Source organism: Acomys minous, assembly GCF_964271855.1.
Source record: "Acomys minous genome assembly, chromosome: 4".
Lineage (NCBI taxonomy): Eukaryota > Metazoa > Chordata > Mammalia > Rodentia > Muridae > Acomys > Acomys minous.
This window is the reverse complement of record NC_140486.1, coordinates 108,452,581-108,477,858: the sequence shown is the minus strand read 5'-3', so window position 1 is coordinate 108,477,858 and position 25,278 is coordinate 108,452,581. Positions and strand designations below refer to the sequence as shown.

The window sequence follows — 25,278 nt, the reverse complement described above, 5'->3', positions numbered from 1 at the left end:
GAAAAACTTTAAAAAGATTTCTGGAAGGAACATTTTTCTTTAGGGAAAAAAATCAATTTGGTACTTGCAATTTTGTGAAAATTACATACTAAACTTTATTTATAGAAACCCCTCTTTTACCATTTTCTTCACATCTCTTGATTTTGGAGGATGACCCTCCTGTGATAACAGCTGGGGAAAGGAATCATTGACTTAAGGAATGGGGAGTAGATGGTACCTGTTCATCATCTTTTTATATTTTGAAAGCAATGGATATGATATTTTAAAAATTCATCATTTAAGAGTTTTCTAAAAGTTTTTTTTTTAAATGAAAGGTACCATTTTGTTCTTCTGTTAGAATTCTCTGAGATACCTTTTTTAAATTTATTTATATTTATTTATTTATTTATTTTTGAGATATCTTTTTACAGGTGTGTAGAACAAAGTATTCATGAGATTAAGAAAGAGAAGCCTTGGGCAGCAGAGGCAGGCAGAGCACTCTGAGTTTGAGGCCAGCCTGGTCTAAAAGTGAGTCCAGGACAGCCAAGACTACACAGAGAAGCCCTGTCTCAAAAAATCGCAGAAAGAAAGAAAGAAAGAAAGAAAGAAAGAAAGAAAGAAAGAAAAAAGCCCTGAAAATCTGAACTCTGTATTAAATGTAGACCATTAGTCATCTGGCCCATGTCAGATGCAGAGACTGGTCCATGGCACAATGATGCTGTAAATGTCTAGGAGATTGTGAATACAGAGCAATGACAGTGACACTTAAGCAGTAATCACTCCCAATCCACACATTCTTTTTTTTTTCTTTTTTCTCCTTTATTAATTTATTCTTGTTACATCTCAATGGTTATCCCATCCCTTGTATCCTCCCATTCTTCCCTCCCTCCCATTTTCCCCTTATTCCCCTCCCCTATGACTGTTCCTGAGGGAGATTACCTCCCCCTGTATATGTTCATAGGGTATCAAGTCTCTTCTTGGTAACCTGCTGTCCTTCCTCTGAGTGCCACCAGGTCTCCTCATCGAGGGGACATGGTCAAAGGTGAGGCACCAGAGTATGTGAGAAAGTAATATCCCACTCTCCACTCTACTGTGGAGAATGTTCTGTCACACATTCTTCCAACTCTTAGCACCGTGTACAATGTGAGCTATAACCTCTGCCGCTCTCACAGTTGCTCGGCTTTATGCAGGGATATTTAAAAGTGAAGATCTTTACACTTAACATTGCCAAATTACCATCAGGAAAACATCTTCTAAACGGTTCCCACCTTGAGCATTTTTTTTTTTTTGACCCTGGGCTTATTTTTGAAGAGTTCTCAGAAAATGAATGACAGGCTGTAGAAAAACAAGCCTACAAATTCGAATGTGTCAGTGAGTGGCCAGCTTTGATTTTTTATTTTAGTTCTTTGGTGGTTTTTTTTAAAAATGCCAGCTGTGGGTTGCTCAAAGACTGAGTTTTAGATGGTTTATTGCCTTATTGCTGCTCTACAGCATCACTTAGCTGTACCTCCTGTATGGAAAAGTAGCCGGGAGACATGCCACATCTGTAGTCCCAGTTCTTGGGAGACTGAGGCAGGTTGAGCATGCTCCCGTGGATAGCAGCGTGAGAGGACTGTGTGGGAAGCACACACTGGAATGAGCGTGCTAGTGAAAAAAAGTACACAAAGTCAGAAAGTTGGGAGGGGATGGGGGATGTATCTAGGAAGAGCAAGGGGAAGGAGGAGAGGAAAATGTGATCACAATATGTGGCGTTAAATTCTCAAAAAGTAGTAAAAAAAAATACTATATAAAAAAGAAGAAAAGAAGCAAGAAATCTCTATCAAAGGGGATGTGCCGGTTTACCTCACTAAAGGCACAGGGCAGGCATATCTCACCTACTCAGGTGTTCAGTCTCTCTTAGCAAATGTTGACTAAACACCAAGAGTGTTTTAGGCACAGTGATGTGGTGTTTTCCCCCATTGCTTTGGCCCAACATTCCGATGGGCCAAAAGCTGAGTGTCGGGGACTTAGGGATAGCTTTTGAGAAAGTCCTGAGAACGCAGGGCCAGAGGAGCCAAAGATTTCATGGTTGAAACTTTGAGTATTTTAAAAATTAATTTCTAGTTCGTTAAGAATAATTATTTAAATTTGCTTACATTTTCAAAAAGAAATTCAGTTTCTATATTTGCCTTATTATTATTTTAAACTTTTTATTGATTGTGAATTTCATGTAATACACCCCAACCCCACTCATCTCCCCATTCCTTTGTACCCACCCTCCACCCCTTGCAACCTGATCCCCGAAAGAAAAAAAAATATTGTGGAAGCTGTAGTGTGTGGCATGTGTCCTTTAGTATAATCTTTTGTCCACATTTATTTACTATTTTTTTTGTTTGCTTTTTTGAGACAGGGTTTCTTTGTGCAGCCTTGGTTATCCTGGACTCACTGTGTAGACCAGGCTGGCCTCGAACTCACAAGAGATCTCCTTGCCTTTGCTTCCCTGAGTGCTGGGATTACGGGCATATGGCACCGTACCTGGCTTACACTTCTTTACTTGCAAATGTTCATTGCAATGAGTCATTGATCTGGTTAGAGGTCTCTCGTTTCTGCTACATTATCAATACTGGATCCTCACAGAGATTCCTTTCAGATATCTTGCTGTTGCCCTGTGTCACGGAGGTCTTGCAGCTTCGGTTCTGTAGGCGCAGTTCCTTCACAAGCCTCAGCAGTTCACAGATGGAGTAGATGTTTAGGGTGGGTCAAATCGAAGCCCTGTATTCAGGCTTGGGTGGAGCTGAGCTGGTCAGCCCACCAGCTGTCCTGCACCCACACCACCAGGGTGAGCTCTCAAGCACTGCCCTGCCTAGCTCACCCAATGCTGCAGCTGGTGAGGGGCAGGGACAGCTCTCCTGCTCTCTTGCTGTTGGGGATGACTCACCTCATCCATGCCAGCAGGGCCAGCTAGACCATGCTGCTCAGGTGAGGTGCAGGGTCCATTTTCCCAAGTGCTGCAGCTGGTGGGGGGGTGTGTGAGGTGGGGGGCGGGACTAGTTTTCCTGTCTGCCACAGATGGTGAGAGACTGGGTGAGTGGGGGAATGTTATATTTACATTATTTTAAAACCAGATTTACATAATTAATTCTCTAAATTATTGGTTTAATGCATTTATTTGTTATTTTTTTTGTGTTGCATGTGGTGTATGTGTTTGTAATCAGGTGTGTTGTGCACCTGTGATTGCTTATGCAGAGGTTATACATTATTATTAATATTGTTGTTGTATTACTACAATTCTTGGCATGGTGGTGCATACCTATAATCCCAGTACTTGGGGGGCCAGAATCAGGTGGATCTCTGTGAATTCAAGGCCAGCCTGGTGTATAAAGTGAGTCCAGGACAGCCAAGGCTACAAAGAGAAACCCTGTCTCAAAAAAAAAAAAAACCACCCTCAGTCTCCCAAAGTATTATTATGATGGTTATTATTGTTATTATTATTGTTATTATTATTTTATATAGAGTTTCTCACTGAACATGAAGCTGTTTTAGCCAGGCTGCATGGCAGGCATACTCCCAGGATCTGCCTGTCTGCGTCTGTCTCCCAATCCTGGGGTTACAGGCACATATAGCCCTGACCAGCTTATATGTGGACACTGGGGAGTTGAACTCAGGTCTTTTTGCTTTCATAGAAAGCACTAGTCCTTTTACCCACGGAGGCATACCCACATCTCTGTGTTATTGGCTTTAATGCTTATTAGTAGTCATTTGATTCCATACCCTCTCTGTTTAAGAACACAAAACAAAACAGAAAGCCAAAAAACTATGCTTGCACGAAATAAAGCTTCAAGCAAACATTTCCCCCATGAACATTGCATGAGATGAGAAAGGACTCTACATGATTCTCCCTTACAGCAGTGACAGCAAGACTATCATTCATTACTACAGATAAAATTATAATAATATTATAGTTATAATAACATGACATGTGCTACTGCCCATTTATTTTCTTTCATTCCCCATTGATTGGCACATGATGGAGCTTTTCTAACTGCACATTCATATCTCCCTTTCATATAGGGATATTTTCTTTGTATCTTTGTTTATAGACTTTGCATTCAGAAAGGATAATTTGCTTGCTAGTTCTCAGCTCCAGGCTCTCCATATAAGCACCTTAGCCTCCCCCAACTGGACCCACCATCTGGAAGTGCTCTCCCCGTGTGGCCTCGGCTGCTGAATCTGTTCGCCTGCTGTAGACTTACTCCTTGCTGTTTCTAATACTGATTTAAAAACTTGGTTATAGTTTAGGTCCTTTACAATCATTTACTACGCCATCCTGTTCTCAGTTTCTGTCTCCATCTCCATTTGCACACACACACACACACACACACACACACACGCGCGCGCGCGCGCGTGCGCGCTCGCCAAAGTACATTTATTCAGCAACAATGATACATTTTTTTTTTTTTAGAATTGTAACATATAGTATACAGTTGGGAAAAAAAACAGGCTTCTCAGGCATTTTGAATTCCAGACATGTTACTCTTGGATATCCAGAGACAACAAATGTGGAGAACTCTCAGAAATTTCAAGATTGGGATTATTTTGAACATAATTCCAACAATCCTCACATTATCACTTTTTAAAAAATTAGGCATTATTGTTCTTTTTTTCACGTTATGACTTTGAAGCTAACATTCTTGGGTTTTTTTGTTTTTTTCAAACAGTGAAAAAAGGTAACTTAAAACTCATGTCTTCCAGGAAAGTGACGGTCCCTCTGTCATGGAATCACATGTGAACACTGCCCATTAAGGACCTAATCTTCACTTAAAATGTGTTAAACTTTGAGAGTGTACTCAAAGGACATGCACAAAGTATATTATATTTGTGACCTCATTAGTATGCATTATGGCTTTTTTTCATTACCTTTTCTTGTTCTTTAAAAATGTTACGTGATACCTACACATGCACTTCCTTACATATATACATGTATGCATTATGGGCTGGGATTCTGAGGGAGAGCTTTTTTTTTTTTTGATTCTCTGGGTTCATGCACAGGAGTGGAACAGCTGAGGCATTTTCTAGTTCTATTTTTAATCTTTTGAGAAGCCTCCAAATCCATTTCCCTTACTGGCTATGTTAATTTTCTTGCTGCTTCCCATGAGCAGTGAAAAGGGTTCCTCTTTCCCAACACCCTCTCCAACATTTACAGTTAGCCTGCTTGTTGGTTGGCTGTTTATTTCCTGTGTGTTTAATTTTGGCGGTTCTTTGGGTCCCCTCTGTGGCCTGCCTGCTATGCTGCCTATTTCTTTTGCAACACAGACATTGTTTAGTTAGCTGTGCCCCCCCCTCCCCATTCAAGTCTAGGGGCTGTTCTATTGCTATTAAAATTCTGTCCAGAAAGTTCTTGCTGAAAATATTGTTTCGAAGAATGTTATTTTAATCTAAAAGTAGAATCTCAGGGTTAATTTTGAATCAATTAAAACTTTTATGGCATCAATTCTATTTGATGGGCAGCAACAGAATGGCCAAGGGTACACAGCAGATCCAACTGCGTGGTCTACGTTAGCACTCTGTCACTCACTGGCTGGGTGGCCACATGGAATGTCACCTGTTCTGCATCTGTGAAGTGATGCTAATGGTGAGGAAGAGGATACCATCTTCTAGAATCATTGTGAAAACTAAAGAGCTCTTTTATGTAGAACAGTTCAAAATACTAAATAGTCAATAACATTTCTAGTTACCCTATAGTCTATATTTTCCTAAATTATTTAGGGCAATGTGTAGGATCTCATTCCACTATTTTTACATGTATCATTATGTGAATATACATGTATTTACTATTTTTTTTTGAAATTAACAAATTGTGCTCAGTCTTAGTTTTTCCTAATTCTTAATTTTGTTTTTAAAAATTTAATTAATTTATTCAAATTACATCTAAATTGTTATCCCATCCCTTGTATCCTCCCATTCCTCCCTCCCTCCTGCTTTCACCCTATATCCCTGCCCTAGGTCCCGAGGGGGACCTCCTCCCCCACTAAATGGTTATAGGTTATCAAGTCTCATCTTGGTAGCCTGCTTATTCTTTCTCTGAGTGCAACAGGCCTCCCCATGATGGGAAGTGGTCAAATATGGGGCACCAGAGTTCACATCTAAGTCAGTCTCCGCTCTCCACTCAACCGTGGAGAACGTCTTGTCCATTGGCTAGATCTGAGAGGGGTTCTATGTTTACTGCAAGTGTTGTCCTTGGTGCAGCAGTTTGAGCAGAACCCCAGGGCCCATTTCTGCCCATCATGATGTTCTTCTTGTAGGTTTCTAGGACCCTCTGGATCCTTCTGTTACCCCATTCTGCCATATTTCTCTCACTTAGAGTCCCAACCTCCTCGTAAGTGAAGACTATCATGTAACATGTCTCTTGGGCTAATGTCCAATGATAAGTGAGTATATACCATGTGAGTCTTTCTGCTTCTGGGTTAACTCACTCAATATGATCATTTCTAGTTCCATCCATTTGTCCACAAATTTCAGGATTTCCTTGGGTTTTTTTTGTTGTTGTTGTTTTTTTGTTTTTTTTGTTTGTTTGTTTGTTTTTTTTTTTGTTTTTTTATAGCTGAGTAGTATTCCATAGTGTAAATGTACCACAGTTTCTTTATCCATTCTTTGACTGAGAGACATTTAGGTTGTTTCCAGGTTCTGGCTATTATAAATAAGGCCACTATGAACATGATTGAGCATATGTCCTTGTGTGGTGGCGCATCTTCTGGGTATATTCCAAGGAGTGGAATAGCTGGGTCTTGAGGAAGCCCTATTCCCAGTTTTCTGAGATAGCGCCAGATCGATTTCCAAAGTGGTTGTATAAGTTTGCATTCCCACCAGTAATGAAGGAGTATTCCCCTTTCTCCATAATTCTTAATTTTTTAAACAATCAATTTGGCCATTCTTAAATATATCTTTTTTCTTTACTAAACTGTTGGTTTAACTGATGTGTATCACTTCCAATCAAATTTGGCGGCAGTGTCAGAATTTAGTTCTGGGCATTTTAATATGGTATAGCTAAGGGTGCACTCCCATTACAACGAAGAAGCAGTCATAAGTGACAGTCCACAGCTGTCCGTGCTCCCGTAGCACTTGTTGGTTCAATTCCCAACACTCAGTCTCTTGCACAGTTGCCATGACTCTGCCTTTCCCCTGATCTCCACCCCAGACATACTGCATTAGCAGGAATTGTTGTCTTAGGTGGAGAGGAAATTCTGGGGTGTGCAATAAATACAGCTGTTTAGAAAGCGACCCTCCATGGAGAGCCTCAACTCTCATGTATTGTATTGTTTTAATCCATCTGAAGAGATAGTGGGAGAGTGTGATTATTAAAAACATCATGGAACCATGCAGACAGCTTCAAATCCCAGCTAATAGTGGGGTACCCTGGGTCAAATCTCTTTGAAAAATTTAGGTCCTTAATAACCGGACACAACAAAAAAATCTCATATTCATGTGTTTAAGAGATGGCAGCCATGCATGCTTAGTTTAGAGGCACCTTCCTCTTGTACTCAGGCCACATCTCGGCACTCTCTGCCATCTCACTTGTTTGAAGGCAGAACTTGGTCCTCTCTAGTTGTTCCCTCACCTATAACCTTCTGCACCAGGGCCCCTTTCTTATACAGCATCTCGCCTATAAAATATTCTAAATGTGCATCTTCCAGTACATTTTACACATCATAGGAAAGAATGTTACTCTCTGAAGAATTCTATTATTCCTCGTCATGAACACAGAGGCAGAAGCTGGGGATTAATTCAGTTTTTAAAAGCTAGTTCCATTTATACAATACCTATTTTTGTCCTGCCAACCTGCCATGGAGTTTCATCTGAACTTAAGAAATTGGATCTTGTTAGATTGTTCTCTGATATTTCTGGTTTCTAATGCTATTAAAAAATGCAGTTTAAAAATTTTTATGAAGCCAAACCATGAGTCAGTAGCTTTTACTGTCTTATATCAGACTCCACATTCAAATTTATGGTATGGACAGTTTTTGTCTGAATACAAAATAGTTCAAATTATTTAAATTTCTATAAATGTCTTAAAGAGTAGTTTAATTTTTTGTGACATTACATTTTTTTTTTTGTCTTTCAGCTGAATTTTATCCTGTTCCTGAATACAGTTAGAGTTCTTGCTACCAAAATATGGGAGACCAATGCAGTTGGACATGACATGAGAAAGCAGTACAGGTAATCCAGAGAAATGTCCATCAGAGGAAACACCAGTTATTCTGAAATTTTCATTAGGGGATGTGTTTTTGTTTTGTTCATGTACATTTGTTGTAATATCTCTAATCAAGATGTAAATATTCCCAAGCCCTTTACTGTGCCTGAATTCTCGGAATATTTTGTCTGTTCTCAGCAGGTTGTTAATTTTTTATACATTATATGAATTTACAGAAAAATGTCTGGGTGAGTATCTTAAATGGTTATCTATATTTAAATATATGTCCTTCCTGAAAATAATTTAGGCAGGTGTATTTCTTGTGCTGCATTCGATCTTTTGGTAAATTGATACTTACCAAATACAAATTTTAAGAACTTTTCAAACTCACTGGTTGGAGGAGTTTCATTACTTTGTCTTTCATGAAGAAAAGGACAAATTGAGTGCTCATAAATATAAATTATCATATAATCTATCAATCTGTTTTAAGGGGGGGTGCCCGTTTCTTTTTGTGATCATTGATAATTCTGAGTAATAATGGCCTCTATCCAACTGATGTGACCTGTCTAGTAACCAGGTAGATGCGGACTAGATTTCAAAAACCTCAGACGGGCAACAGCTTCTCCCTCAGTTTGCTGTGGAGTGCTGTGCCAAACACAGGAAGGAACAAATCATGTTCAGCATTTTGATTTTTTTTTTCACAAACATTCTCCAAGTTCTTTTCTGATTCCTTCTGCGCTGTCCAGCAGCAAAGTCTATAGCGTTGGCTGGGACTCTATAGGATGCTGTGCAAGCAAACCTGCAGCTTCCAACTCCAGCTATGCTCAGTGAGTTACAGTGGTAGCACTGGGATATGCATTCTGCCTAAGCATCTGCGGACAGAGGCCTATGCTGTACTAGTATAGCTTGTCTCCTGTTATAGTCCACCAAGGAAGACATAGGCCAAGAATGATGGCACAGTGGGCGGGTGGAGGGCGGGATATAAATGGCCTTTCATTCTTCCCCATTAAGTGAAAAGGTGTGATTGTGTTTGTAAATGGTGTAGTTTTCCAGTTCTGCATACAGGGTGCTTACTTATGTAATTGTGAATGACACGAGGTTGGAGTCCTTTGAAAAAGTTGCCCCAGAGTTTTGAGAAACTTGGGTGAGCGGGGGTGGGGGGGGCAGCGATGATGAATAACATCTAAAAAAAACTCCTTAGGGATTGTTTCTCAGGATAATTGAAGAGACAAATTTGTTAAGAATTTAAATAAGCTGCTATCCAGAATGCAGAATAACTTTTAAATAGTCCGGTGTCCAGAAATATTTTAAACTTTAAAGTTGTTAATTAGAGCAGGTCTTGACCCATAGGACTCAGGGAAAGTGGTTTTTCGGCTAACTGGCTATTTTTCCATAGCTGAAACGTGTTTGGCATTCCTAATAGGGCCCAGAGTTAAGCCACATATAAATATGCAATGCAGAATTGAGAACTCCTCAGCAGCAAGTTGGAAGTTCAGGCCGGTACTCTTGTTTCTGAGAGCTTAGATTACTAAGCCTTACTTCCAAAGCAGATTTGGAAAGGTGAAATTTGTGTTCTTCTCTCAGTGTTAGTCCTAACTTGAGAGTAGACTACTTAATTGTCTATGTCTTATACAGGGCTTCTGTCACTGTAAAAAGACACCATGACCACTGCAACTCTTATGAACAAAAGTATTTAATTGGGGCTCGTTTACAGCTCAGAGGTTTAGCCTGTTATCATGGTGGGAAGCATGGCGGCACACAGGCAGACACGATGCTGGAAAGTATATGAGAGTTCTACATCTCCACTCACAGGCAGCAGGAAGAGACAGTGAGCCACTGGTCCTGGCTTAAGCTTCCAAAATCTCACAACCACCCTCCCCAGTGACATACTTTCTCTGATAATGCCACATCCACTCTAACAAGGCCACACCTCCAATAACGCCACTCCCTGGGAGCCTGTTGGCACCATATCAGTCAAACCACTGCTCCATGGGTCCCCATAAGCTTGTAACCATATCATAGTGCAAACTGCATTTAGTCCAACTTCAAAGTCCCTGTAGTCTTTAACAGTCTCAACTATGTATAAAAGTCCAAAGTTTAAAGTCTCTTCAGAGAATCCTGACAATCTCTCAACTGTACCCCTATAAAATAAAAATGGAAAAAAACAGAACACACACTTCCAACATATAATGGCACAGAATATACATTATCATTCCAGAAGGGCAGAAGAGGAGCATAGTAAGGAAATACTGGACCAAAGTAAGACCAAAAATCTGCTAGACAAACTCCAAACTCTGCATCTCTATGTCTGATGTCAAAGTGCTCTTCTGCTCTCTAACTCCTTTCATCTGTGTTGACTGCGACACACTTCTTTCTCTTGGGCTAGTTCCACTCCCTGTTAGCAGCTCTCCTTGGCAGGTATCCCATGAGTCTGGCATCTCCAATATCTTGGGGTCTCCCAGGCAATCCAGGCTTCACAGTTAGAGCTTCATGCAATGGCCTCTCTAGGTCTCCATGCAAGGGCGGGTACCCTGACAAATGTCTGGTCTCAGTGGCTTTCCTCTGTAGAGAAGGGAGATTCCATAAACCCCTTTCGATGGTTTTCTTCACCGTCTAAGCTTGGCTGCCCTGGAACTTGCTCTGTAGACCAGGTTGGCCTTGAACTCTGAAATCTGCCTGCCTCTGCTTCCCCAGTGCTGGGATTAAAGGTGTGCACTACTGTGCCTAGCACTAAGTGTTTCTTTAATTCCTTTTTATAAGTTGGAAACTTACTTGAGTAGGGTCTTGCTTTGAGGTCATCACTCCCTTTACTCTACTTAGCATACATGACCCTTTCCTGTTGTTAGTCAGGTTTTGGTTATTTGTTCCTACTTCGGTGTAAGTAACCTGGCTTGCATTAAGCATGTGCATCAATTCCAATATACATAAAGGAGCATACGGCTGGCATTTACTAAAGCCAACATTTTAAGACATATCTTTTCAGATGAAGGGCTTTATAGGGCCAGTTCTCATAATATTTATCCTTGTTTTCCCACCTCTAAAGGCACGTTATAGCTTTAACTCCTTGTCACTGTGAGAGTCCCTTCCAGGAACTTTTCATGACAATGTCCATGTATTACCAGTGTCAAGATAAGACCAATATGTTCCCCCAAATCCATAATCATTCTTTTGTCCTCTGGCCACTCATCCATAGTCTGTCACTAGCAAGGGCCATCTCCAAAAGAAAACACAGCCTATTTCACCAGTGTGGCCAGTTTCATCACAGTATGAGATCCAAAGGGTGATCAGTGGATGTGCATCCCCAGGCTCAGGAAGGACATCGGGAGGCCAGATAGGAGCTGAGCTGTTGTCTTCATTCTGAGGTTGTTTTAAGATAGTTAATTTCAGAAGCTGGTCTGGGTCCGCTCTCCCAGGTCACATAAGCCTTGGTGTGGGTGTGGAGCTTACTCACAGCTTGACACCTATCTGCAACTTCAAGCAGTTTTCTGTGTAGTGTTAGCCAAGTCTTTCAAAATCCCCAGAATCCTCCCAGGGCTGCATGCTTCCTAGTTCCTAATTTTAGTGGGTTGAGAGGCCTAGGGGAGGCAGCATCTCTGGGATAACTGTGGTTTTGGTGAAGGAGCTCTCATTGGGCCTCCAGAGATGTTGACTGAATCTATCTTGAAAAGGCACTCTGATGCCAATGAGAGTGGTGGAGGGAAAATGTCAGCAGTGGACCAAAGGCAGGACAACTCCTGAAAGGCTTTGAGCTTAAGCCTAATTTATAGTCTCATTTTCTACTCTAAAACCACAAGGCAGGGCAGGCAAGTATGCAAGATTTTACAGTAGTGTATGTGGCAGTCAGCAGGTTGTTAAGGGCTATGGCCTCTTGTCTTTCTTCTTCTTCTTCTTCTTCTTCTTCTTCTTCTTCTTCTTCTTCTTCTTCTTCTTCTTTTTCTTCTTCTTCTTTTGGTTTTTTGAGACAAGTTTTCTCTGTGTAGCCTTGGCTATCCTGGAATTGCTTTGTAGACCATGCTGGCCTTGAACCCACAGAGATCCACCTGCTCTGCCTCCTGAATGCTGAGTTTACAGGTGTGGGCTACTATCCTGGTGTCTCAGCTAATTCTTTCAGGTCCTTCTGTTCCAGGTAGTAAGTGAAGGCCTGCTTGGCAAATAGGCAATGCATGCAAGTGCTTTAAGTAAGTCACTAAATAAATCAATTTCCAATGATTGGTCTTTTATACCTTATTCTGATTTACTTTGAAAAGTAAGAGGAGTTGTCAGAAGCTGGGGAACACAAAGTGTGAAAGAGTTCACTGAAGAGAACACTTGGATGTTTCCTCTAACTGGCCTTGTCATTCAGTGCTAAACAAATATAATAATTAACATTTAGGATAAAGCCAATACAGAACGACAACGAAGCCAGCAGATTTAAAGGTGGATAATCACCTATGGGATGATTTTGGATGGTTCTTTTACTTCTTTGAGCTTCTTCCATCCACAGCTGGAAGTGAATCACGTGCTTCAAGGAGTGAGGCAGCTACAGGATGCTCCAGTGTCATGGTGCGACATTTCTAACAGTTCCGTTTGCTACATTTCACTCTTAGAAGACAAGAGTGGGAAAGTAAGGAAACGGGAGAAAATGACTGAGATCTTGTAGAATCTTTTTTTTTTTTGAAGTAAGGAAAGTACATGCAGAAATGCATATAGAAAACTCTATTCACAGAGATGGGAGAAAAAGCTTCATTTCAGGCCAGGGGGCATCAATAAAGGCGTAGGCTACACTGGGTCCCTCAGCCTGTCCTCTTTTGTTTAAGCTAAACATGATTCACTGAAGAAAACTAGAGATTTTTTTCCATACTCATTTACCTGGAGAGTGATGAGGGCCAGACATTGTGAGGACTGGGCATCTATTTTCGAAATAGGGCACTGTGTCTTCAAATCACTTGACCTGTTTGCATTTCTCCTGTACACAGAACCATCACCACACTGCCAGCAAGCCAGAAAACCCGTATCAGTTGCTACATGCTTGGATCATCTCATTACCCGGCAGTGTCTTTGTAGAAAGCCAAGTGATCAGTTTGTGTGTGTGTGTGTGTGTGTGTGTGTGTGTGTGTGTGTTTGACTGTAAAGACACTAATAAACATCAGTGCCCAGAGCTGCTAGTGCCCAATCTGCTATGAATAGACAGATAACGACCCAGGTGTGCATTTGCTCATCATATGCTCTGCAGGATAAATTCTAAAAGAGGATGCGATCATAGCTCATATGTAAAAGGAAACACTGTCCTAACATTTTATTTAATCCTACAATTAATGAAGGAGGTGATAAAACATTTCACCCAGTTCAAAAGAGAAAATATGCATTCTGACGTTACAAATGGATCCAAACTGCAAAACTTGTCAATGCCTACAGGGCTCCAGTCAGTGGCATCTACACTACGCTGGATACAACTTGCATCTCAGTGGTTGGACTGTGGGAGATTCCTAGGATGGGTCCTGGGATCCCTAGTTTTGGGTATCCTTAGATGAGTTATGTGCAACACCTGTTACCTGGACCTTGAGTGTGGGCAAGATGAATGATGACTTTGTTGATCTCTGCTTGATTAGGCTATGCTATATGCCAAAGAAAGTGGGCAGTCACTCCGATGATATTTTCCACAGACTCCATCCTGGAAGCCTGAGAGGGCCTGGGCTTTGAACCTACAGGCAGCCTGTGGGAGTCAAGCGATCTTTGGCCAAGAGCCAGAGAAGAAATCTACAAATTCAGTGGAGGTCTTTAGAAATTTGTAGGTGTTTACAAAAGAACCTTGTCCAGCTGTTGCTGTAACCTTGAGTTCAGTTTCTAGAGCCTGGAATGTAAGACCCGGTTATGTTGATCTGTACTTTTACGACTGCATAGCAATAGACTGAATGGATATCACTTATGGCAGTAACTTTGTTGTACTTTAATAAACTGAAGATGAATCCAATTACTGTTTTTTTTTTTTACAGACAATCCTTTATCCCTACAGAGCTATAAAATAGCTTAGTCATAGTCAGAAGGAGAGAACTCGGACAGAGCTAACGGGGTACCAAATGGATTTCACTGCCTAGCAGTTTTTCTCGGGTCTGTATTAAACTGAATGGTGACAAGACTTTTGCATTTTATGATATATTGCTCTGATTTAATTTTATGTTTGAACCTAGTTTTTGGTTCCCAGCTACAAAGGTAGGAGCAATCAAGTTAGCTTGATTTTGAAAGCACTCTCCAGGGGGATTTACACTGCATCTTAAGGAGAGAATGCAATTTTCTTTTCAGGGAGATGTTAGACAAGAGTTTTAAGGCTGTACAAGTGCAGTTAATGCGATTCCTGAATCTAACCAGACCGTATTAAAATGCCTTAGGTGTTCACAGCATCACTCCTAGTCTTATAATAGTCACAGGAACTTGGGGCTCACTGCTCAGCCTGCAGAAGGAGGACAAGTTCAGGCAGCTTCTGAGAGCTGAGAGTGTTAGTCAGGTCCAAGAGACCCACTGCATATCACAGTGATGTCTTGAACAAAATGGCCTAAGGCAGAATTCTAATACTGAAGGAAGGAATTGCAGGCAAAGACAGTGAGGACTCAGATCAGTGGATGACAAGATCACGGATACAGGGGAAACTGAGAGCCAGGTAGCTGAGCACTACTGACTGGGACACCACAGGCAACGAGGGAGCTAGACAAACTCCAGACACATGAGCTAGGCAGACACTTCCATGAGAACCTGTGGCCACTCCAGGCCACGATGGAAAGTGTATTGGTAAGGAATGATGATTCCCAAGAAAGCCCTGGAATAAGAGCCTTTCCAGGCTGATGGACCCCCACCTTACTTATTTCTAAGACCAGGCAAATGGATCAGAAGTCCATAGGTGGTGAACATCAAGCCTAGATTCTGAATCTAGTTCTCTTCAGTCTCAGCTAGTGAGATCTTGGCTCACACACACAGCTTGTTTCCAAGAAGAAAGAGAATAAATAAATAAATAATGCAACTAGAGGAGAGACTGGTCAGGACAGAAGGCTAACTTTTTCAAGATTCTTGGGTGTGAATTACTCACAAAGGGTGGGAATTTGAGAAATGAGAAGTAGATCATGTTTGGCAATTTCTTGGATTGAAAATACAAACAAAGCAAAAGTAACCACAAAACTGGAAAATGGTGCACTTGGTGTCCTGGTGACAGGTGAAGTTCTACAAACTTAGTGGCTTTAAACAGCACACTTTGCACTTCATCTTCTGTAAGTCAGGAATCTATCTGGGTGCCGCTCCTCTGTTTCTGGCTGACACCTGGCTGCAATTGAAACATCAGTCAGGGCAGTGACGCCATGGGAAAGTTTTACTGGGGAAAATATCTAAATGCATGAGATACTGGTAGGTTTGGGTGCTCATTGGCTGATGTCAAGATCAACTGCTTCTTGCCACATGAGCCGTTCAGTGGAACGGCTCACGGCTCATGGCAGCGAGCCTCTCTATAGAAAGCCAGGAAGATGGCAGTTAGAATTTTAGGCAATGCAGTCACAGAACAGCATTCTAACATCATTAACATAACCTGCTAGAGGAAACTCCTCAGCCTGACCATGTTCTGGGTGAGGACTGACAAAGGCGCAAGTAGCAAGAGATAGCGTCAGTGGGGGCCATTTTAGACCAAACCTGTCTGTACTGGACAGGGTTCTCTTGGGACAGAATCAATAGGGCTGTCCAAAGGTTCACAGGTGTACAGACAGACTCTTGGGTGGGTAGGTGGCTACCGAGAAGTGTGTATACGAGACAGCACTTGGGAAACTGGTCCACATGAGTCTGGAGTCTGAGAAAGCCTGTGGCAAGCCATCAACAAGCCACAGTCCTAGGACTCTATTTAAGTCCAAATTCTTACAACCGAGGAAGCAAACGGTGCAACCCCCCGCCCCGGAAGGATACTCGACAGCTCAGCAGCCTGTTGGTGTAAGTCCCAGATGCAAAGGCTGCAGAGCCTGGAAAGCTGAAAGCAGAGCACTATTCCAGCTGCAGAAGAGAAAAATGACACAGACCTGTCAGAGCTGTCTGTTCCTTTGGTGCAGCTACCTGCCTTTCACCCACACTACAGCTGGGGGGGGGGGGGTTGGTGCTTTTTGGCCATTGGTCTGAGTTCTCATCACATGCTTTGCCTACAGTTCCTTCAGTCTTAGAATTCCACATTAGTACAGTGCACTCAAGACAGCACCACTGATAAACAGTGGGCCTGCTGGACCTGACTGGTGCTCTACACTCTCGGAGCCTGCCGGTGCGTGTTCAGCTTCTCAGTACTAAGTGGTGGGCCTCTGGTGGTTGGTAGTGACTGACCCACCGAGGGTAGACCTTCCACATTGAGTACAGTCACTCATGTGCCCATCTCCTTTGGAAGCACCTTCGCACATTACACATCAAAGTAATGCCATCCTTAGGCAAGCTGATACCTAGAAATGAACATCGTGCCATCACATTGGAAAACCCAAGATTGCTTCAAATATACAAAATCATTAGGATGAGGCCAGGGAAGGGCAAGGATGGCTCATGCCTTTTATTGTAGCATTGAGGCAGCATTGAGACAGGGGCAGAGGCAGCATTGAGGCAGCATTGAGACAGGGGCAGAGGCAGCATTGAGGCAGCATTGAGACAGCATTGAGACAGCATTGAGGCAGAGGCAGAGGCAGAGGCAGAGGCAGAGGCAGAGGCAGAGGCAGAGGCAGGAAGTGAGATCCCTGTGAGTTTGAGGCCAGCATGCTCTACATAATGAGTTCCAGGCCAGCCAGTGATAAACGGTGAGATCCTTTCTCAAAAGGGAGAGAGATAGATAGTTAAATAGTACTACAGATAGTTTGAAAAAAAGTATTTGACAGTAAATACTCAGAACAAGAGGAAGGACTGACCACATGTAGCTCATAAGGAATTGTGAAATATCTCAAAGAGTAGTTGATTAAAAAAATTAAGCTAAAATTTTAAATTATATATATGTACTGCATTTACATCATTCTTCCCTTCCTCTCCTTCTTATGTTCCTCTCACTCTATCTCAAATCATAGCCTTTTCCTTAATTATTGTTGATAATTATCATTAATATTTCTTAATTATTATTGCATATGAGCAATAAATATATAAATATAACCTGCTAAATCGTTTTATTGTTGCTCATGTGCATATGTTTTTAGGATTGACCCCTTGGTATTGGAGAACCAATCAGAGGGCTCATCCCTGGGCAGAATGATTTTTCTCTCTCTCTTAGCAGCCATTAATTGCCTGTAGCTCTTCATCCAGGGGTAGGGCCCCATGGGTTTTCTCCCCATCCACATTGGGATGTTAACTGGTGTTGGACTTATTCAGGCCTTGTTTGGGCAGGCATGTTGTTGAGATTTCATGGGCAAGCTTCCCTGTCATATAGGGCAGGCACAGCCTTGCAGCCGACTTCCTGGTCTTCCAGTCCTTACAATCTTCTGTCCCCTCTTCCCTGATGTTCCCTGAGCCTCAGGTAAATGCTTGTTAAGTCTCAGACACAAAGTTAAATATGACTTAGGACAGTGACAAAGGCCATTTAACAACCTTATAAACACAGCATCCTGTCATCATGAAGAAGAGACAGGAGACTAGAGAACTTAAGGCGGGCACTGGTGACAGGAAGTGAGAAGCGACAACCTGACTTTCTGTAGGCAGTGATAAAAAGTGTTGCTGAGGAGATGGCTCACTGGGGACATTTGCAAGCATGAGGACCCGGGTGTGAATCCCCAGCACTCGTGTGAAGCTGGGCATGGCTGTACAAACCTGTAACCACAGCATTAGGAAGTAGACACAGACAGATGCTTGAGAACTCACTAGCTAGCCAGCTTTGCTTTAATGGTGAGTTTTACATTCCGTGAGAGACTCTGTCTCAAAGCAAACAAATAAACAAAGAAAACAAAATAAAACAGAACAAAAATAATGTGAGAGAATGAGAGGAAGACACTAAACGTTCTATTTGGGTTTCTGTATGCTAGTGTCAGGGCCTGTGCACCTGCACACTCATGTGCATGCATTTCATAGATTGTGTACACACACACACACACACACACACACACACACGTCTTATTGTATGCTTGAAATCTTCATACTTTATTTTTCTCTTATTCTTTTTGTAGCACTTAAGACAAAAAAATTCTCTATGTAAGAAAAAAGACCACCCCATAGCCACAACTTACACATTCTCCAAAAACAATCCCCACAAAAATATATTATTCAAAAACAGATTAAAGTCATTACACAAAGGGAAACTGCAAGATTAATAATTATATATTCTTCTTTTGAAACCCATGCCTAACTGAACATTTCCCATCTATCTTTCTTTTCACAAACTCACCCTAACCTGAAAAGCAATAATTTTTTTGCCGTGGACTAACAGTTTAAGCAAGCCAAGCCTATAGTAGCAAGTCTTTCTCTATGCTAGCTGGGGACAGTTTGTATTTACCAAGCAACACTTTATCTTATGTCTTATTTTTTTTTTGAAGCCTTATTTTGCTAACCCAGCCAATCATCTATTCTCTACTCTCATAATCATAACAGGGTCATTTACTCTTTGTTCATAACCCTGCCGTTTCATGGTGCACAGCGAAACCCATGACCACAGCCCTAGACCACAAGATCCAGGAACTCAGACCCACGCTAGAGTGAATGTTTTCTTTGCTCATTAACTTGTCTCCAGCCTCTTTTCCTTCCCACAAGTGCAACTGTGCTGCTGTAATGCGTGAGATCTCACTGTGTTCCTTTTCTAGCCTCTACAGCCCTCTCTGCTCTATCTTTGCTGTATCTTCCTGGTTAAAAAAACAAAACAAAACACCAAACCATCTTTTTAAATCTTTCTTATCAACTATCCTAACTTCCTAAAACTATGTAAATCAAACCAGAAATTCTGCAAAACATCCAACCATCATTCATCTAAACAGCATTATTCTATGAACAGTTTCCCTTCATGTTGGTCTGCAGGAAAATTGCCCATGAAGCAATCACACCAGACTATAGGCAGTGAGGGTCTCCCCCCGCCCCCCCCCCCCCCGCGTCTACTCGCACCATGCCACATATAGGAGGAATATAACAATGGCAGATATGAGAAGGCACAGCAGCAGCAGCATGACGCAATCCAGGGACGAACCCCGTGGGGGCTGTGCCTCTCCGAGGTACGTCTGTTGCAGCTGGACCCATCTCCGGGAAGCTTGCTTGCCCACCACAGTTCTTTCTGTATGGCGTCTGCCAATACACACGCACGCACGCACTCACACACGCACACACGCACGCACGCACGCACGCACACGCCCCAATCCATAGAAAACACCCCCAGAAGTGGAGGAAGGAGAAGGAGAACAGACAACAGCCGCCGAGGACTCTGCTCCTCTGAGCATCGCTAATGCTCAGTTCTCGAGTAAGCGGCTTTTCCTGAAGGCATCTGAGGTCGGTTAATAGGAAACCTTGTGTTTTCTTCCAGGAAACTGGCTAAGTCAACGCTGGTCCTGGTGCTGGTGTTTGGCGTGCATTACATCGTGTTCATCTGCCAGCCGCACTCCTTCTCAGGGCGCTGGTGGGAGATCCGCATGCACTGTGAGCTCTTCTTCAACTCCTTCCAGGTGACCAGCAGTGCCTCCGGGGTGGTGCTTGTGGTCTCGCTTCCTCCGTTCCCTTGACCCCTTTCTCCGCCCTTCTCTTTGGCTTGGCGCACCTGTCTTCCGAGAGCCAGGAGAGGACACCCATTTTCTGGTTTTTACTGTGTTCCCTCCTAGGGGTTCAGGTAAATTCTAGGACCTCAGAAAGAGCCAGCGTGGAACTGTTTGGCACAGGGACAAGCCTGGGCAGCAAGATTGAGAGGGTACATTGTTGGAGAGCACACCACTGCTGCAGCGCAGAGTCAGGCATTTCGGTGTGTGCGCGAGGTGAAGGAAATTAAAAGAAGACAAAGACAGGACAGGGAGACTAGGAAAGGAAGGTAAAGAGACAAGGTTGCAGTCACTCGCTTTGTCTCCTTGTAAAGAAGACGGCTGTAACCTCTCAGATGGACCAGTCTTCACCATCCCGCCCCCTCTGCCCCCCCTCCCACCTTGACCCTGGTGACATATTCACTTCAGAGGGAGTAACAGAGTTTGAGACAAATATTAGTCACCATGGCCTGAGATGGAAGTGATCCCACGAATGTTTTGTAATCACACAATGGAAGGAAGTCACAAATCAATGTGCTCATCAAACATGTTGGTGGGGACATCACTTAGGTGAGTTATGACAAAGACGAAAGCTCTCCACTCTGGACTTCAGATGAAACCTGATGGTGTTCTTAGCTCTTGGCTACCGGGAGCAAATGGTTTGCTAAATCAGTACATTCTAGAGGTTTTACCTGATGATGGTTGAAATGATGCAGGTGTGCTACAAGGTGGCTGATGAATGGCTCTTCAGGGAGTTGAGGACAGCCTGAGATGATCTGGGCTCCTAATCGGCAACATTCTAACTCCCACAGCCACAAAGTTCTAATAAGGCTACAGAATCTGTAACACAGGGGCCTTCAGTTCACAACAGCCCGAATAACTGGGCATTTTCCACTTGATGGGATTACTTACTTGTCAAAATAGCCAAAGGTTTCCTGTTGCATTCAGTCTCGAGTAAGTGTCATTTTCTGCCACATATGGCCCTGCATGGGCTGAAGCCTGTCAACATTCATCAAATCTTCCACGGAGCCCGTGGGACCTGTCTAGGGTGAGAGGCAAGGGTGTTACACTATGCTCTCTTTTCCCTGCATCACCCCTCCCCTTCATCCATTTGACATCTTGCTTTTGCCACTCTGACCAGCTTATATGTCCCCACATAGAAGTCTTAGCTGAGTTGCTAATCTAATGCACCCATCCTGTTGTTCCCCGTAACATCGATTTTACCCATAAGACCCCCTATCACCTTGCCTTTCTCTTGTGGTCATTCATTGGCTTACATTTTATCCTGGTCTCGTCTCTTCCAGAACTGTCTTGTTTAACAAACACTCTCACCCCCTGTCACGCCGAGTCGCTCTTAGCACAGAGTTTGAGCCTAACAGATACTTCGGAGTGAAAGAAAAGGTTCTCTGCGTTCTTACCATATAATATTCTATGTTGGTGGCTCCTGGCATTTAAGGCATATTTTACCAAGCAGGGGAGGAGCTTTATGTGATCCTTGAGCAGCAAGATAAACAAAACCACACAGTAGGAATCAGTTCTCCCTGCACTACCGATTATTTTACTCAGTTATTTGTTTGCTTCGCTGAGACCATGGGGGAGGCCGCAAACAAATGTAATAGAAACGCACACATTTGGAAATATTAGGAGAAAATAAGTTTGTGTAAATTTCTGAAGAAACCATTAAAAGCCAGCTTTTCGGTTGGTGAATTTTGACACAGGGCACTTCCTTGCTTTCGGCTTCGTGACTTGCTGGGGCGGCCTCATAATCCTCTTTTTCTCCACAGGGGTTCTTCGTGTCGATTGTGTACTGCTACTGCAATGGGGAGGTAAGTCCGAAGACGCCAGGGGCCTCTGAAGAGAAGCTCCAAATTAAATTTTGTTTTTAACCCATTTTTGTGCCTTTATGGCAGAGCACAAGAAACTTGTAATTTATAAAGAGTAGAGGTGTGCTCTTTACAGTTTTAAAAGTGGAGCTGCCCAATGTCAAGGAGGCCATATCTGACCAGGGTCTTCTTGTTACATCATCTCATGACGGAGGGCAGAAGCAAGTGAACTCACATCTCTAAGAGCAAGAGACCAAACCTCCAACCGTCAACTCTTTCCTAACAGGCAGGGTGGTTCTTATTCTAGTTATTTCTAAATCAATTCTGGTTTAATACTACAACTTTTGGTCCACACCAAGTTCTGTAAATAGTCAACAACTCTCCCAAGGAAGAATCTAAATGAAACTAAGTTAAATTTAATTAAGACAGACAATTAAGACAGGCTGAGGATGGGGCCATCTCAGTCCATTTGGAGGTCCTCAGAGAGAAGTAACTACACCGTACATCAGCAAGCGGATGATGCATGCAATCCTGGGGCTGTCAGCATGCCCTGCCCTGCTGTTGTGTGTGTATGGTCTTCTTTCTCTCTCTCAGATTTCCAACTTGCTCCAAGTCCCAGGAGGACAAGGACACTTGTCACAGCAGTAGATCACCAGATGCTTCTGAGCAAATTGGTGTCTGTGGGATGTTGGCCTCTACATAAGGAGCTTGAGTGGCAACTTGTGAACTCTCTGATTTACTGCTGTATTGTTTTGGCCTTAATTTGCTGGGCTAAGTGCATCGGCGCTCTCTCTCTCTCTCTCTCTCTCTCTCTCTCTCTCTCTCTCTCTCCTTCCATCTTTCTTCCCAGATGAACAGATGAGAGTATGTTGTTTCAGGTGACATTAACTTACAGCTTTTTCTTCCCCTGGCGCTCTCGGGAAAGAATCAGGAGAAAGCATACTTTGGTAGCAGGCATGGAGGACAGAGCCCCAGCTAGTTGGGTGCAGCCGCAGTGCCTGTTTTTCTATCTGTCTTCCATCCCTCCCTCCTGTTTGCTGGTGCAGCTTTACAGCGTGGCAGTTTCCTGGCAAGCCAAGTACCTTCCTTGCCATTGCTCTGCCTGGGGGTGCTGTCAGACATCAGACACCAAGTGCTGAGAACAGAGTTTGTTCTGTAGCAGCTTAAGAGTAGGGAGCTGAGCTCTGTTCTCATCTGGGCAGAGGGAGTTTTAGAAGGGGAACTTGGAAGTTTGGAGGCTCAGAGACCAAGGCAGAAAAGCATAGATAAGAGCTAGTCTGGCTGCAGGGGTGGCAGCTGCAGCTGTGCCAGCTCATTAAGCCTCCATCCTCCAACAGTGACAGGGAAGCAAAAGCCTCAGCCTCTTTAAGGCTTCAACACAAAGGAGCATGGTGGTGGTGCACTCCTTTAATCCCACCATTCGGGAGGCAGAGGCAGGCAGATCTCAGTGAGTTCAAGGCCAGCCTGGTCTATAAAAGTGAGTCCAGGACAGAAACCGTGTCTCAAAAGGTAAACAAAACAAAAGAAAACAAAACCAAAAAAGATATAGGGCCCAGGAGCCCGAGATGGAGGGAGGCAAGGAGGGAATTCTGAATGTTAGGACAACTTGAGGGTCCTTTGCGGTAAATGTTTGAAGAAAGGAGGCAGGAGATTTTTTTATGAGGTATGATGGCTAGACCGACCAGTGGAATTTCCCCGCAGCTTTAAGTTTTCTCAGACAAATGCTCTTTAGAAGGGTTGAGGCTATCCTCGGGATGTGCAGGAGGCCTGAGGTTATCCCTGGAATGTTCAGGAGGACTGAGGTTATCCCTGGGATGTTCAGGAAGCCTGAGGTTATCCCTGGGATGTTCAGGAGGCCTGAGGTTATCCCTGGGATGTTCAGGAGGACTGAGGTTATTTCCGGGGTGTACATGCAGGATGATTGAGGTTGTCCCAGGCGGTGCAGTGAGACTTTGTGTTGCAGACAGCTCTGAAGCGTTGGCCTCTTCAGTACAAGGTTCAGATAGACATGTCCTATGCAGAGTCCTGGGTTCCCCAGTGCCACCGTCCATCTGTCCATCTCTTATTTCTCCTCCAACCTGGAATTCTCTTTCTTCCTTTGGATAGGACTGTTGTTTGTATCAGTGGCACTTTAGTTCTCACCGAAATACTAAAAGTAACACTGATCGGGAAAGTCTTTTTGAGGTGTACAGAAGATAGAGAGAGACCTCAACAAATGGCTATTATTATTATCAATGAAATCTAAGCTTTTCATAACACGAGTTCAGGGCTCCTTTATGGTTTTCTGATACGATGTTTGTTTCTTGCGCTGTAGGTGCAGGCTGAGGTGAAGAAGATGTGGACAAGATGGAATCTGTCCATCGACTGGGAACGAACGCCACCTTGTGGCGGCCACAGGTACGGCTCGGTGCTCACCACCGTCACGCATAGCATCAGCAGTCAGTCACAGATGGGGGCAAGCACGCGCCTGGTGCTCATCTCTGGCAAACCCACCAAGAATGCCAGCAGACAGATCGACAGCCATGTGACTCTGCCTGGCTATGTCTGGAGTAGTTCGGAGCAGGACTGCCAGCCACACTCCACCCCCGAGGAGACTAAAGAAGATCACGGGAGGCAGCAAGATGATATTCCAGTCGGGGAATGTTCCAGGCCAGTGGCGTTGACCCTAGACACCGAAGGACGCAAGAGAGAAACTGAGTGTATCTAAATCACCATTTGCAGCACCTGTGGATTGGCGGATCTGGCAGTACGGGAGGACCTAAGATGGAAGGCTGGAGTTCTGGAATAAGGCGTTGTTTAAATGTTTTCAGTTTCTACCAGTTGGCTCCTATAAATAGTAATGCAAAAAGGGTATGATTGGGGTAGTTTATTAATGTGTCGGCACTTTCCCCCAAATTAATACTTTCTCAGTGGTTATTATTATTTTGGTTCTTTTGGATAGAAAAGGTTTCAAACGCTTGGTTCTACCTTTCTCTCATAAATATCGCCCTAAATATGATAAAGATCGTTTAGTTTGCATCATTTTTCTTTTAGGAAATCACTAATCTTTATCTTTCTTATTTTGTTGATTTTCTGCTGTCACATTCATTTTGTCTATGTTCTGGAGCAATCGATGAATGTACATTGGAAGACTAAAAGTCTAAGACCAACTACACTGGGAAATCAGTTGACTGGACGTTAATAAAGTGATGCATTTCTGACAGCCATGATTGATTCTAGGAACAAGGAAAACCACTCTATTCTTCCATTGAGTGTCCCTTGTGTGATGAGCCAAGATGTGCACGTTGCTTTTCTTTGTAAACCACGACAAGTCTAGAATTTTCTCAGTCAGTGACCTCCTGTTTGAGAGCTGATCCTGTGTGGCCTCGTTTACACTGATGCAAACCCACGCTCCATCTTCGTCTTTTCCTTTGTTCTGATGTTTGCTATGCTACAGATGGTGTGTGGGTTAAATTAAAACTGTGTTTTAAAGACTCATGTTTGGTCATTACAAAAATGCCCTTTCGTCATCGCACATTATTCTTGTGAAGCAACCAACTGTTCTCCCCGCAAGTCTGCAGCAGCTCTGGGCACATGGCTTCCATGCTTTGCCAAATCTGATGTTTCAGTCAGGAAAACATTTATTGAGTACATATACTACTGAGCA

General features: G+C 43.1%; 1 protein-coding gene across 1 annotated transcript in view; it reads left to right on the top strand.

Moving 5' to 3' along the window:
• The window catches only part of PTH2R (parathyroid hormone 2 receptor), a 79,081-nt gene extending 54,057 nt beyond the window's left edge, over nucleotides 1-25,024 (top strand). Inside the window, exons 10-13 of the mRNA XM_084780798.1 lie at nucleotides 8,078-8,172; nucleotides 19,605-19,743; nucleotides 21,594-21,635; nucleotides 23,947-25,024. Coding sequence (XP_084636924.1) covers nucleotides 8,078-8,172; nucleotides 19,605-19,743; nucleotides 21,594-21,635; nucleotides 23,947-24,339 — 669 coding nt within the window. The 3' untranslated portion in view covers nucleotides 24,340-25,024. The remainder of the gene's footprint in view (nucleotides 1-8,077; nucleotides 8,173-19,604; nucleotides 19,744-21,593; nucleotides 21,636-23,946) is intronic.
• Nucleotides 25,025-25,278: the final 254 nt, after the last annotated feature.